This window comes from Sinocyclocheilus rhinocerous, unplaced genomic scaffold (genome assembly GCF_001515625.1).
Source record: "Sinocyclocheilus rhinocerous isolate Xijiao unplaced genomic scaffold, SAMN03320098_v1.1 scaffold271, whole genome shotgun sequence".
NCBI classification, from domain to species: domain Eukaryota; kingdom Metazoa; phylum Chordata; class Actinopteri; order Cypriniformes; family Cyprinidae; genus Sinocyclocheilus; species Sinocyclocheilus rhinocerous.
In genome coordinates this window covers 2,480,432-2,496,388 of record NW_015657574.1, presented here as the reverse complement: position 1 = coordinate 2,496,388, position 15,957 = coordinate 2,480,432, and the positions used below count along the sequence as shown (strand labels likewise).

General features: G+C 37.0%; 1 protein-coding gene across 1 annotated transcript in view; it reads left to right on the top strand.

The window, feature by feature from the left end:
- The window catches only part of LOC107721270 (nesprin-1-like), a 134,749-nt gene that overhangs the window by 46,338 nt on the left and 72,454 nt on the right, over positions 1–15,957 (top strand). The window contains 11 exon segments of the mRNA XM_016529194.1: positions 912–1,073; positions 1,215–1,488; positions 1,848–2,020; positions 2,752–3,061; positions 3,164–3,328; positions 5,841–6,200; positions 7,299–7,435; positions 8,766–8,943; positions 11,029–11,211; positions 13,378–13,521; positions 14,550–14,705. Coding sequence (XP_016384680.1) covers positions 912–1,073; positions 1,215–1,488; positions 1,848–2,020; positions 2,752–3,061; positions 3,164–3,328; positions 5,841–6,200; positions 7,299–7,435; positions 8,766–8,943; positions 11,029–11,211; positions 13,378–13,521; positions 14,550–14,705 — 2,242 coding nt within the window.

The following is a 15,957-nucleotide window of genomic DNA, read 5'->3' as shown; positions in this document are numbered from 1 at the left end:
TATATATATATATATATATATATGTATATATATATATATATATTATAAAACAATATACCCAAGACAAAAATGTTCTGTTAAAATTTAAGTTAGATTAAACAAATTGAAAAGAAGAAACACCTGCGGTATTTATTAATAAACAATCAGTTTTTGAAGTTGGGGTGTATACCACCTGTGCAAATGGCAAGAAATTGTAACATCTGCTCAAGTCAAAATAGTGAAATAATTAAAAATTCCCCCATGTTCACCTAATTATGAGATTGTGACAAAGAACTAATATGATTTGCATCTTTTAAATATATTTTAGACCAGTGGTCTTTTTAACTTCAAGGCCCCCACTTTGTCCAAGACAATAATGAAAGGCTCTCCTATCTAAACTTATATGTACTGTACCTCTGGTACTTCTGTTGCGATCAAAATAAATAAACTCAAAATATGATGTCTACATCTTTATTTTTAGTGGGGGGTTTTTTCAGCATTTTAATAAATAAAAAAAGATTGATGTGCTGCTTTTGTATACGGTCATAAAATAGAATTTGTATTTTTAAATGTTTTTTAATATAAAATTACAAGCCATATTTTTGTACCACTCCTTATCCCCTGTATTTTTGGCCATTTTTACAATTTTAAGACTTATTAGGCCCCCCTTGTTGAGAACCACTATTTTAGACAATATGTTAAGACATATGATGGGGACTTGAAACTGTAATACATAGTAGGAATGATACTATTACATAACATCATGATATTTACAGTTTACAATTGTGTTACCCCTTTCACAATATATAGCCTATAATGTGGTACAATGTGACAATGACCTATTTAACCATCCATGTACTATACTGTGAATGGAAATTAAATCAGATTTCATAGTATTTTAAGGTAAATCAAGTGTACTTGTTCTTATTAAGGTATGAAACGCGTGTGGTGGAGCTGAGCGACTGGCTGCAACAGCTGGAGGTGAGGCTGAAGACAGATGCTCCACTGTGGGGTGAGAGTCAGTCTGCAGCCCCCGACTGCTCAGAAGAGCTGAGAAGAGTGGAGGAAATCCACAGAGAGCTGCTGATGAGGAGGTACATATGGACAGTCTGTGTGCATGTGTGTGAGGAGAATGTTCCAGATATAAGTGATTATTTTTGTGTGCCCATGTATGTTCATATGCTCGTGTATCCATCACGAATAAATCTGAGCTGCCTTTATCTTTTATTTCACAGGGCATCTCTTGAGCGTCTGTGTCAGTCCTCTCTCACCATAACAGAGAGAGGATCTAGATCAGAGAATGGTGTGGCAGCAGAGTTGCTCTCAAACCACGAAGTTTTGCTGCAGGAGGCCAGGAGTCGACTCCGCAGCCTGCAGGAGTACCAGGCATTTGAAGAAGCACTAAAGGCGCTGGAAACCTGGCTGAAGGATGTTGAGAGGAAGTTAGAGAAACTGGAGAACACGGAGGGGAATAAAAAGGAGGTGGAAGAGAAACTTGAGCGAGCACAGGTACATGCAGAAAAATAGTAGGAAACAACAACCTGAAAAATCCACACATTTTGTGATCTAGGAACAGGGTTTTTTTAAGAAAAGACATCATTTTTGTATAAGGTCATGAAAATATAATTTGCATTTCATTGTTATTTTTTAAAGTAAAATAAGCTGTATTTTTATACCACTTCTTATCCTATGTATTTTTGGCCATTTTTGTCCAGTCACCCATGAAATATGGTTTACATGTAACACTCAACTGACATTTCCCCTCAACACTCAACTGACAATACTGTTTAAGGGGAAATACTATTTTTAGAATGGCTGGTCTGTATCTGTACAGTAGCTGTAACTTGTGTTTATTTCCACTCATCCAGGATATCCTGCTTATGAAGGGAGAGGGCGAGGTAAAGCTCAACATGGCGGCTGGGAAGTCAGAGCTGGTCATCAAGAGCAGTGGAGAAGTGGAACGAGGAGTGATTTGCTCTAAGCTTCAGGAAGTTGAAGACGCATGGGCGGCACTGCTTTTGAGAGCTATGAGCTGCCACAGGTAACCTGTTGGTAACTTGTTAAATGACCATCATTGCAGAAGTTTAGGTCAATTGATAGTTGCATTTAAATGAGAATAATGGAAACATCAATAGTAATATAATTACCAGGACCATTAAGGTATTTTTGGTCAAGAGTGATAAGAGTGGGAGCATAGTGGTCTGTTTTTAAATTGGTAAGTGTGCTTGACTGCAGGTGCCAGGCACCTGCGCTTTTATTCAATTAAACTCATCATCACTATGGTAACCAAGTTGTTATCTGGCTCTATCAGTTTCAATTTACACCAAGGGTGTAATGATGGAGCTGTTTTTTCTAATTATCTGCTAAATAATTCGGTCATGGTTTGATAATGGGGTTCATGCTGCAGAATTGGAAAAGTGTCTATCTATCTATCTATATATCTATCTATCTATCTATCTATCTATCGTTCTGTCTATCGTTCTGTCTATCTATCTATCTATCTATCTATCATTCTGTCTATCGTTCTATCTATCATTCTATCTATCTATCTATCTATCTATCTATCTATCTGTCTATCGTTCTATCTATCTATCTATCTATCTATCTATCTATCGTTCTATGTCTGTCTGTCTGTCTGTGTCTATCTATCTATCTATCTTGCTAAATATACTGAATAATATATACTGTAAAGATTGTAAGAATAAAAAATCTAAAAATATTTTTTAAAAGGTCACATATCTCTCTTCCTCTTATCTGTCCTATGTGTTTTAGCCGATTGGAATGGACCGTTAATCAGTGGGATTTGTTCGTGGAGTCTCGTGCACAGCTGCAGAGGTGGCTGGAGGGAGTAGGGCTGGAGGTTAAAGGTCCTCTTGAGCCCCAGCTTGGACTCAGGGAGAAACGAAAGCAGTTGGAGAGACTGCGCTTGCTGTCATCAGATGTGGAGGACCACCAGGGAGCTCTGTGCTATCTGGAGGAGAGTGCGGCTGAACTTTACAAACGCACCGGTGACCCTGTCTTTAAGGAGGAAGAAATGGTTCTCCTCAGGGCACAGTTTGAGGATGTCAAAGCTGCAGCAGAGGTGATGTATTCTTTATGTTTAGAGGATAGTTGTAGTGTAATAGTTATCTAGAGTGTTTATATTAAAATTTAAATGAGTTAATTAATATTTTATCTTATTTAGGAGAGAGTCAGGTTGTCAGAGGACGTTGTTCTCGAACATAAGACGTACATGGAAACAATCAGGGAGCTCACTGATTGGCTGATGGTGGTAGGGGAGGAGCTTCAGCAATGCTCTGAACCATCCGGTGACTCTCCAACCTTAAGTCGGAAGTTGACTGAAGTTCGGGTAAGATAATTAAATTAAAGATTTTTTTAAAAATTGGTCAGTTTTATCCTAAATCTTTTTACCTTTATCTTTAAAACTGAAAAATGTAGTATAGCATGTCATATCACTGAACATGTTATTTTGTGTCAGACTCTCATTTGCATTATGTTTAATGAAGTCCACATCTGTATAAAATAAGCATGCAATTTAAATACATTTCTTTCCATTTTCATAATTCCGCAAAGCTTTTACACATTTATTAAACATTCAATTTTTTGTGAACAAGCTTGTTTTCTCTCTAAGGGTTTTTCAACAACCTCTGTGGAAAATGATAGAAAGAACCTGCAAATTGTTTTTTTACTCATTTACAAGCATCATCTTTCACTGTGAATGGTGTGAAATGAAAAGAACAAATACATTCTTTGAAGCAGATGAGATGGTGTGAGACTGCACGTCAAATTATGTGAGACACTGATGATATGAATGCATAATTGCATTTCATCTGCACATATGATTATGTTAGTGTGAGTGTATTAACACTCAGTTTTATTAACCCCATGAGTGAAATTGTACCGCAACAGCTGCCAGTCAGCATACAACAGCTTTATGCACATACACAATTTACAGTTTAAATGATCCAGTTAGCAGAAACTTTTATGTAAAATGATATTCAGATGAACAGGAATGCAACAAGAAGTGCTGCAATACCTAATTCCCCGAAATAGTGAAATTAGTGAAAAGTACTGTACAGTTTACAAAGAAATACAGAATGTTAAATGAATCTACAAAAAAAGCAATGCACAGAATAAGCAAAAATAACTGTGTGTATTAAAAGATTGAAATGGTCAATGGAGCATTTGTTTGTTAAACTGTGAGTGTATGTGTGTGGTCGAATGTTTGCACATTTTTGTGAGTAGGGCAAAAGAACTGTGTGCTTCATTCCAAGGTCAGAGTTACATGCTCTCACAGGACTACAAATCAATGGATGCAGATGCTTAGATTTTACTATTGTTATGGATCTCCAATATATCTGTGCTGATTAGCTCATTATACTGTCTGCTTATCTCCATAACACTTTGTGTGCGTGTTTGATGAGAAATAAAATCTCCATAACACAGGGTGTGTGCTTGATGAGAAAGAAAATGAGAGAAAAGTACCAGAGGCACTGAGAGAGCAATAAGAGGCGTTAAGAAAGGGGGAGAAGGGGGGAAATTGGTGGGAAATTTCTATGCTCTTTGCACGTTTCTCCCTGGATAATCAGTGCCAGTCAGGAAGAATGAGAGAGTGGTAGATGCGATAAAGGATAATAAGACTACACAGCAGCACTTTAAATAAATTATATTCAAATCAGTGCTTCCATCTCTTTACCTTTAAAGCTGTGGTTTATTTTTTTAGGGATCATCACCTTAAAATGCCTGTTTATCACTGAACAATGAACATAAAGGTTTTTTAGAACAAGCATAAGCTGTTATGCCTGAAATAAATTTGTTATCTTTGCTTTCCAATTTTTTATAATCTATCATAATATTTTTGTATGGTTGATGACTAAAATAAATAAAAATGCATATGTGATGCTGGACCACAAAACCAGTCATAAGTAGCACGGGTATATTTGTAGCAATAGATATGGGTCAAAATTATCGATTTTTCTTTTATGCCAAAAATCATTAGGATTTTAAGTAAAGATCATGTTCCATGAAGATATTTTGTAAATTTTCTACCGTAAATATATCAAAACATAATTTTTGATTAGTAGTATGCATGGCTAAGAACTTCATTTGGACAACTTTAAAGGTGATTTTCTCAATATTTCGATTTATTTGCACCCTCAGATTCCAGATTTTCAAATAGTTGTATCTCGACCAAATATTGTCCTATCATAACAAAATTTCAGATGATGTACTCAATTTAAAAAAAAAAAATTACCCTTATTACTGATTTTGTGGTCCAGGGTCACATATATTTAGTTTTCCTATTGAACGTTTAAATGATTATTTTACACTTTAATCTTCTTGATCTTTTTTAATGACTTGTTTAATTAATATTACTTTTATTCATTTTTGTTTTGTTTTTTGAAACTGCAGCTTTCTTACTCTGCACTGCTATTGTATTTCATTTTAATTTCGTTTATTTAATTTGACTAACATTTAATTTAATTTATTAATAACTATTTATGAAGAAAACATTTAATTGCAAAAAAATTAAAAAAATATAAAAAAATGTATTTTACATTGGATAATACCTACTCATTGCTGAATGAATGAATGAATGAAATTCTAATTGCTTAGACTAAGTAAACAAGTAGATATTCATGTAGGAAAATGATGGTAATTGAGATGAATAAAAAAAGAGGGAGGTGGCAGAAAGGAGAGTTTATCCTCTGAAGCGTGAGGAACAGATCCGATGTGAGAGTTTTTAGCACGCTTGAACAGTCAGTCAGTCTCACGCGGCGGCAGTACTTGGATAACAAGCAGCCACCGATGCCGCAGTTTCCGTAGCAACTTTACCCTCCCTCTCTCCCTCCCTCCTCCAGGAGCTGCTGGAGCGCGGCGCGTACGAGGGGCGCGAGCGGCTGCGGCGCGTGCGGCTGAGCGCGGAGAGATCCGGAAGGCACACGGCGGCGGCGGGCTGCGAACTGATGGATGGAGAAGTGGCGGCGCTGGCGCGAGCGCTGCACCAGTGGGAGGGAGCTTCGCTACGCGCTCGCGACGCCCTCGAGACCGCCGTGGCCGCGGCGACAGGGGCTGAGCGGGAGCAGACACGGCTGACAGCGCAGTTGGAGGGAGAAATGGAGAAGCTGGAGGGCCAGCTGAAGGAGTGGAGCGAGGGACTGAGCAGCGCCGAGCGGAGGAATAGCGGAGCTGCGGCGGTGGAGGGATGGACGGTCGCCAAGGTAATTGAGAGAGATTAAAGGGGAGTGTATAAGGTAAATGCTATTTAATTACAGTGTATATTATGTAAGCTCTCACACGTAACGTTACTGTTTGGAAAGTCACAGTTTGGTGAAGAATTTGATCATTTTGTAACAACACACACTCATTTACAAGGTTATAGGCAGAAAATAGGCTAATATTTAGCCTATATAGTACAGAGCATCTCTTTTCTCCCTTTCCTCTCTTGTTTGTCTGTTTTCGTTATGTCTGGCTCTTTCTCATAAACTACAGTGAGTCCTAATATGTTTTCCTGCTGCTGGGGTTGTTTATACTTCCATCTGCTTCTTGCTGCTCAGATAATTGAAAAAGGATTGCAGATTTTTCCTCCTTCTTTTCTTCTGTTTTTCCTCTAGTCCCTCAATGTTTCCTTCTTTTTTTGTACTTTCTCTCATCCCGTGTTTCCGGTGTCCGGACTTGTTTGTGTTACATGCTCGTTTGTGCGGATCAAGCTCCTCAACATCTGACAGCTGACTCCCACCGGGAGAGAGAAGAGGAGAGGAGGCGGGGAGGAAGGAGGGGAGAATGTGAAAGGGAGGAAGAGAGAAAGAGTGGGAACGCAAATGAGAGAACATGTCAAAGGCGAGGAAGAGTGAATGAGAGCCGCCAAAGAGTGTGAAAGAGAGGGAGAACCACGGCGTGCGAAGTGGAAGACAGGGAGGAGTGAGAGAAGGAAGAGGAGGAGAGAGATTGAGGGAGGAAGTGTTCTATAGGGGGAAGTCAGGGAAGCATTTCCCTCTTGTTTTTAAAGAGAGGGTCAGGGGGAGGGTGGAAGCACAGAGAGAGAGAGAGAGAGAGAGGCACCACTTTGGCTCTGTATAATCTCAGGCATGTTCGGAGAAGTGGGAAGGCTTCCTGGACTCGTTGAAGAACAGAAATGCTTTTGTAAGAAGCCCTGTCTTGGACTTGAATAGAGCTGTGTGTTAATGCTCAAATGTGTGTGTGTGTGTGCACAACTGTGCATGAAGAAGCATCAAGACGATAAATGAGATTTTAAGTGTCAAGTGTGGCCTGTGCATTGACACTCACCCCTGCTTTGTGTGTTTGTGTGTGTTCGTCAGGGTGTTCTGGAGGGGCTTCAGACAGCTGAAGTTATGGAGGAGAAGCTGAAGGCGCAGCTCAATGAGCTGTGTGGGTTTTCCAGTGATCTGGGTCCGCAGTCGGACAGAGTCAGCGCTCTCATCAAGCTACACAACAGGTGAGTGTGCCGCTGACATGAACGCATATGCATGAGGTTGAAGGTTTTTGAAGTCAAATGGTCACCATCTGGTTTTGTTTAGCTGTCCATTCCTTGAAAGTTTGTTTAGCCTTTGTAGACAAGTAGAAGATGGATGTTTCTTACAGAGCTTCCCATAAATGTCTCCACTGCTTATGACATGTGGCTGGTTTAATTGTTGTAAGGTTTATCGACCTTAAATATTTTGGATATTGTAAAGACTGTATGTTGACGAGCAGGGAACATATTAAAAATAAGAAGCAAATAATTTATAATAATGTAAAGCTAAAAAAAGAATTTATTCAAATAAAAAAATATAAAAGGCTATTTATTTATTCTAATATCTAATAACTGATATTATTTTATATTTATTTAATTTAATAATTTATAAAAAATAATATAGGGTTGTTTTTAGTTTTGAAAATAAACTATGAAATGTAAAAAAATTATATTTTATGTATTATAGATTATATATACAGCGATTAATGCATATAATAAAGTAATTAAAAATAAATAAACTGAGGCCTAAATTTGATGAAAATGTACTAAAGACATTTATTCAACAGTTTTATTTGCAGGGTTTATTGACCTTAAAGATTTTGTAAAAACAATGTTTACCAGACAAAAACACATTTAAAATAATAATATTAATAATAAAGCAAAAATAATGTATAAAACTATATCATTGAAAATAAATGCAAAAATAGTATTATAAGTTAATAGAGAAATTAATAAAAAAGGAATAAATTAATGTTGTTTGTTTTGAAAATGTAAAAAACACTTTAGTTTTTTCTATGTATTTATTCATCCATATTTCATTGTTTGTTTTGTATGTTAAATACACATGCTGTATTTAATTAACGGAATACATTTACACATACAGTATAAATTTAGTGCACTGAGGTGAATGAAAGGTTGTGATATATTGCACCTCATAGCGCTGCATCTAAAGTGAACGTTTCAGCTGAGAGCACCTGTCATGACAGCAGGCTTTGCCTCGTTAGCATGCTTTTCAGGTATAACAGCAAAAAAACATGCTTATCTTCCCTCCACTGCCCACTTTAACCTCATCCGCATTCGTGTATGTGAGTGTGTATCTGTGTGCAGACATGCTACTGTATTTTTGTGTGTGCAGGTTCTGCTGCGTTTTCACTTTCTAATACCCAAACTCTCCCTCTAAGAGAGCCTGTCATTGAAACAGATGTCTGCTCACCTTGCGCTATCAGCCCCCCTACACTCACCTATTTTAACCCCCATCCCCCCTTTTCACCCTTTCCTTTTCAAATACCGCTCTGTGCATCTTCCTCCCTAGCCTAAGCCTACGAGCCTCCCGGGAATGTCAGAATAAGGAGAAGCTGCTGGAACAACGCTTCCGTTCTTCTCTGCATGACTTCCGGCAGTGGATGGTCAATGCCAACATCTCTACTGCCAAATGCTTTGACTCCCCTCATAGCATCCAGGATGCCTCCATCGCTCTCCAGCAGATCCAGGTGAGAGAGTGGAATGGCTGTGGACAGTACTCTGTCCAGGAGGGCTCATCCTAACTGGGCAAATTTCAAGATTCCTGGAACATAGCCATAGCCAGGCCACAGCAGGTTGTCTCTATTCCTGTCATGTAAAAGTAGCCAGATTTTGATAAAGTGATAGCCCTTCTCAGGTCCCATGGGCCAGTTTATGAGGCCACCATTCAGCCAAAGATGTGCCAGACTGGTCTATTTATGACTTCAATTAGCATGGTAGAAAACCCATGACAGCGCAGGGAAAATGCACAGTAATGATGTATAGCTATGATGGAAGAGACATAGTTAGATCCGGACGGAAATCACCTGAGAGTTCTGAAGATTATCTAAAATATCTCAAATTTCATTTCTTAAATATTTTGGCTTTTTATTTCTATCTGCCCATGATAGTGTAATTGTCAGTGGTTCTTAAATGTTCGGTTGTGACCCAAAAATGGGTCACTGGTCTGTCCTGGTAAAAAATAATGGAAATAATAAAATGCAGTTTACCATATTAGTCTAAAAGGAAGGAGAAAACACTTTCTGTATCTTTTGTTGTGGACATCAAAATCTTCAGGGTCCATGTGCCTGATGGATTTTATTTTATTTTGTTTTGTTAACCTTCTGTTCACGTTACATCAGAAATACTGTATCATGTAAATAAGGAACATTTTCTCTTTATATTTTTATGTTACTATTTTATTTTGTTTTATTACAATTTGTTTTGTTTTATTATAATTTATTTAATTTTTTATTTCTTACAATTTATTTATGTTTTTATGTCAAATCCTAAAACTTTATTTTGAGCAGCTGTAATTTGTTTTATTATTTTAGGTAACACTTTATTTCGATAGTCCACTTTAGACATTCTATTAACTATAAGTAACTTTGTAACTACATGTCAACTACATGTCAACTAGCAGTTAGTAAAGTATTAGTAGACTGTCTGCTTAATATCTTTGAACACTTTCTTTGTCAACTTATTCTACTAACCCTAAACCTACCCTAACAGTCTACTCTGAGAGTTAGTAGACATGTAGTTGCAAATTAATGAGAATTAGTTGACATGTAGTTGACATGTAGTTACAAAGTTACTTATAGTTAATAGAATGTCTAAAGTGGACTATCGAAATAAAGTGTAACCTTATTTTATTTTATTTAAAAATATATATTTTTGGAATGTAGTGACATTCATTTTTAAAAAGAAAAAGAAAGGATAATACATTTACTGTCTGTCTCTTTTGTTATGGACACAGAAGACTTAACAGTCCAATCTGTATTTTGCTACAAATTCCTCTGTCACAGCTAGCTAGTCACATTAGGCAGATGCCAACATGCACAGGTTACATGACATGTCCTCACCAACCAAGACAAAATACAAGTTCACTTGCAATGAGGGTAAACGTTATTTGTTTTAATCACAGTGTGTGGTTAGTGTGGAAATTTTTTAGTTGCTGAGATCATGAAACCATTCAAATTAAATTTTTACGCTAATTTTGGCAATGTATTGGGTCACCACTAGCCATCCAATGAAAAATATGGGTCCTGAAGCAAAACCAGTTCAACCTCTTTTTAGCATTTGTCTCCATACATAAATTCATTCCACAGAATACTGCACATATTTTCCCCACAATCAGCAGAGAAAAAAAAGCACAGATCAGCAAAGATTCTGTGTGGGCCTAGATGTAGCATAGGTCATGTACAACAATAAAAAGGGAGATATATGAAGAAAGAAGCGGTACAGGGTTACTGAGAATGAAAGATGGAAACAACGCTCCTCATTTTTTATTTACCATCAAATACATTTCAAATGTGGAACAATGTTTCCACATGGCTTACTGCCCTGAACCACCAACACAGCGGCAGACATGCTTTGGGTCATACATAATTGCATCTGTACCATTTGAGTGGAGAAAGACAGAAAAAAGACGGGACGTACACGCCTCACAGATGGTGGGAGATCCCTGCTGGGTGCCTGTCAATGTCTGGACGTGACTCATTGCACTTGCTGCCCTCTGCTCTGTGATAGTCTACTTGTGTCTGTGTGGCTGACGTCTTGCTCATTCTGCTCCACAGGAGTTCAAAAGTGACAAGGAGCAGGGCCAGACCAGACTGAACGCTGTCCTGACCTATGGAGAGCAGCTTAGTAGCGTGGTGCCTGCCGACAGAGTGGAGGCGACCAGGACCAAAGCAAATGCAGCCAAAGATGACTGGAAGAGCCTGATGGACAGCTTACAGAGAAGAGAGACGGCCTTACAGGTAGAGCTGCGTAGAGATGAGTACATACGTTTCTGCGTATTTTATGTATATATGTTTTTTATTTTATTTTATTAGTAGAGTTAGCTGAGTAGAGTTGAGTGAATTTTTTAAAGACATCTCTGCATATTACTATTTTATTTTTAATACCCTGCTCACTTTACATTTTTAATAAGTAAAAGTGTCTCTGCAAATTTTATTTTATTTTATTTTATTTGTAACACTTTAGTGTAGGGACCAGTTCTCACTATTAACTAGTTATTTATTAGCATGCCTATTATTAACATATTAGCTGTTTATTAGTGCTTATAAAGCACATATTCTGCATGACCATATTCTACATCCCTAATTCAATTCAAGTTTTCAATTCAAGATTTTTTATGTGTTTTCTACATTTGCTGAAGTAGAGGCCTTCTGCATTACTTCTGTATGCATATATTCTACATATTACATTGAGACTGATTCAAAATTCTAGCTGCACTTAAAATTTAAACAGATATTTCTCAGAAAGTGACATATGTATGCCATGGCGTGTGTTCTAATGAATCATAAAAGAACAGGGTGCTTAAGTTAGTAACAGTATTTAATAGATTCAATAGTTTTATGAAATGCAAGATACATTCTTAAAATAAAAGATTAATTTTATTTTTTAAATGTTTTGCTGTTGTTTCACTTCTCACAAATGCAAATTTGTAACATATATTTTTTATATTTAGAATTTTTTACAGAGAAAATAAGCCTGTTACTGTAACCATTTTTCTTTCTTTCTTTCTTTCTTTCTTTCTTTCTTTCTTTCTTTCTTTCTTTCTTTCTTTCTTTCTTTCTTTCTTTCTTTCTTTCTTTCTTTACAGCCCTAAAACATTTTACATACACAACTGTTCAAAAGTTTGAAAAAAGTTTTTGAAAGTCTCTTATGCTCACCAAGTCTGCATTTATATGATCAAAAATACATTAAAATTTTAAAATAAGTTTAAAATAACTTATTTCTGCTTTAAAACATTTTAAAACTGGTAATTTTTTTAAACAGTTGTGCTGCGTAATATTTTTGGAGAAACCTTTTTTTTTCAGGATTCATTGATGAATAGAAAGTTCAAAAGAACGGCATTTATTCGAAACAAAAATTGTTTGTAACAATATAAATGTCTTTGTTGTCACTTTCGTTTTATTGTGTCCTTGCTAAAAAAAAGTATCAGTGTCTTTCAAATATATATCAAATGGCTGTGAAATCACAAACTTCAACCAAATTCTGAGACAAAATATCACTAATAGTATTTGGCCCTAACAAAGGCAGAATTATTAGTTAATGACATGAACTAGCAATAATTAATGCAGTAATCATGACAGAAAAATACAGTTTCTCCTCTATGTTCACACTGCTTTTGGGTTAGAGAGAGAAGGCATTGACAGATGAGAAGAGGATTTTTTTTTCTTTTTTGGTAGACGTGCAGACAGGAAATAGAGAGTGCGAAGGAAAGATTTCATCAGTGGCTTTCATGAGCCCAAATGCCCTTCAAATAATTTCAATTTCAATTTCAAGTTTATTTGTACAGCGCTTTTCACGATACAAATCATTGCAGAGCAACTTTACAGCAAATTAAGTTTCTACCATATTTAGTGGTAGCTTATCAGTGGTGACTGTCAGTTAATGTACATATGGCAGAAATGTTCGGAAAAATCAATTAAAGACGTAATCAATTAAAGACGTAATCAAACAGATGATGAACACTATTAACAGCAATTATTATGTGATGCAATCAAACTTATAGCAAAATGTGGTAGTTCTGTATGTTGTTTCAGGGTTGGCATCATCTGAGGTCCTCTGAGGGGTTGGCATCATCTCTTCTCAGGTGTTCTGGATCCAGACTGAAGCTTGTGTAAATCCTAGTTACCACGGGATGTGAATCCCATGGCAAAAACAGAGAAACAAATAGAGACATAATTAGCGTAGCTGCTGTTCCTAATCCTAGCCAACTTAACAACTACCTTACAAACTATTAATAAGCAACAAATTAGGAGTATATTGAGGCAAAAGTCGTAGTTAATGGTTTGTTAATTGTGAGAATTGGACCTTAAAATAAAGTGTGACCATTTTATGTTATTTTATTTATAAATTAAAAACCATATACAGCTTAAGGAACATATGTAATGTCTATGAATATGTACTTTTAGGTCTTGCAGTCTCAGATGCAGGACTTTGAGGCAAGTGTGGAACCCCTTCAAGACTGGCTGAACAGGACTGAGATCAGTGTGCAGGAGAGCAGCGCTCGCCTCCATGACCTGCCTGCCAAAAGACTAGAGCACTCCAAACTTCAGGTAAACCCAGATAGTCTTACTGACTTATTTATACTTATTCATAAGAGCTTTGATCTGCCAGAATGAAATCAATCACTTCTATTAAGATTCTTGTCCTCGCTGACTGTACCTTGAAAATCAGTGTAATGTAATTCGTTGACAGAAGAACATTTGATTTATGATCAATAGATTATGCATTGAACATTTGGAGACTATTAAAAATAATTTTTTTCTTCTTTTCAAGTCGTTTGAACATAATCTAGCTGTTTAAGCATGTAATTAAATGATCAGATGAAATCAGCTAACTGTGGCAGTGGATTTTGCAATACTTAAGCTCAATTAAACGAGTTGAACAGAAGTAGGATCTGCTGGAGATAATGAAATAAACCATGTCTGTCAATGATGATTCCGCTGAGTCAAGCTTTTTGACACAATTGAGGATTAAGCTGACATGCAATTAATTTCTCGCTCTCCAACTGCACTCAAAGAACAATTTGACAATAATATGAATAGAGGTTGTAAAGATAAACATTTCTATTTTTGCCTTATCACAAGATCTTTCATCTCTATTTTTGTATTGCTTTGTTGCCTGCTGGGCCCTTTTGTCTGCTCTGTTGGCAATTGCATTTCCAACAGTGTATCTGTACAGTGTGTGGAGGTCCTCCGAGTGATTATCCATCCCCTCCCATCTCCCCTTCCCCTGCTTTTACCCACTTTCCCTCTTAATCCCTTTATCCCCAGAGTGCACCCAACATGATAGACTCTATTATCAGGAACTGTGTCTGCCTAACTGACAATTTCACAGTCTGCTCTTTTTCCATCTAGAGAAAAGAAGCAAGAAATTTGCTTGTGGTGGTCTTTTGTGCCCTAATGTATTAAGTGTGTTTAGTAAAAGTTTCTTGTTGTTTGGAGAACGTGACTTGTCCATCTCAGTGGATGTGTTCAAAAGCTCATGTTGGCTTTTAGTCTGGTTTTTCATGGCATGAACATTCGTCTTTATTCTTCTGTGACCCCTGCTTGCCTCGTGACCCATGATTGCACACCGTCAGACGCTGCTGGAGGAGGTGCGCTCCAGAGAGTCTGAACTGGCAGAGCTGAGAGGGCAAGCACATGGCCTCTGGGAGGGTCAGGGTGCGGGGAAGAGCTTTGTGCATCGGGTCTGCCAGCTAGCTGCATGCTACTTGGCCTTGAGCAACCTGATTAAGGTAACCTCCTTTACCTGTCTGTTTACCTCATCAGTCCTGTGTTTGCTCTTTCATTGTTACCACTGATTGTGATGGAAGATGAGCTCATTATTAATGGCCTGTTGAGATCTATTACGAGAGTTACTATATGCTTAAAATTTTTCATTGTTTATTTAACTCTCAGTAACAGGTTTAGTTTGAATCTGGAAGACTTTTTAAAGGTTTTCTATATAAAATGCTAATTGACAGTGGTAAGATTCTATTGATATGCTTTTATTTTGGAGAAAGTCGTCTGTTGCATTTGTGCATTTCTTTTCTCAGTAGTTTGGATCAATTAAATTTGTTTCTATTTTCTTGACTGATTGTCTACACAATCATTTAAAGGGGTCATATGATGCTGCTAAAAAGAACATTATTTTGTGTATTTGGTGTAATGAAATGTGTTTATGCGGTTTAAGGTTCAAAAAACACATTATTTTCCACATACTGTACATTATTGTTTCTCCTCTATGCCCCACCTTTCTGAAACGCGTCGATTTTTACAAACCTCATTGGTCTGAAAAGCGAGGTATGCTCTGATTGGCCAGCTATCCAGAGCGTTCTGATTGGCCGATAGTCTTAAAACTTTACAGATCTTTTTTATGCACCAAAAGCTTGTAACCCTCCAAAGAGAAAGGAAAAATTGAAATCGCATCATATGACCCCTTTAAAATTCTTCAGTCAGTATGATTTTTTTTTTTTATAATTTTTTTTTTTTAGCAAGGAGGCATTCAATTGATCAAAAGTGATTGTAAAGTCATTAATGTTGCAAAATAATTTCTCTTTTTAAATAAATGCTGTTCTTTTAAACTTTCAATTTATCATAGAATCCTGAAGAAAAATGTATCATGGTTTCCACAGAAATATTAAGCAGCATATCTAAATTTGAAAATATATTAAAGGGGTGGTTGACTGGTTTTTTTATAGGCTTGATTGTGTTTATGGGGTGCAGTCTAACGTGTTAATGCTTCGTTTGTTAAAAAACGCATTATTTTCCACATAATTTACCTTTATTCCACACCGCTCTGTCCCTTCTCTGAAAAACGCACTGATCATTTCCTGCTTTCATGAAGCCCCTCCCTCAGAAATAGGCTATGGGCTCTGATTGGTTAGCTAGCCCAGTGTGTTGTGATTGGCTAAACCGCCTCTAGCACGCATCTAAATGTCCCGCCCCTCAACATAGCGGCATGTGCTCCGGTTGTATTGTAAACAATGACGTCGTCTATATTGCTTA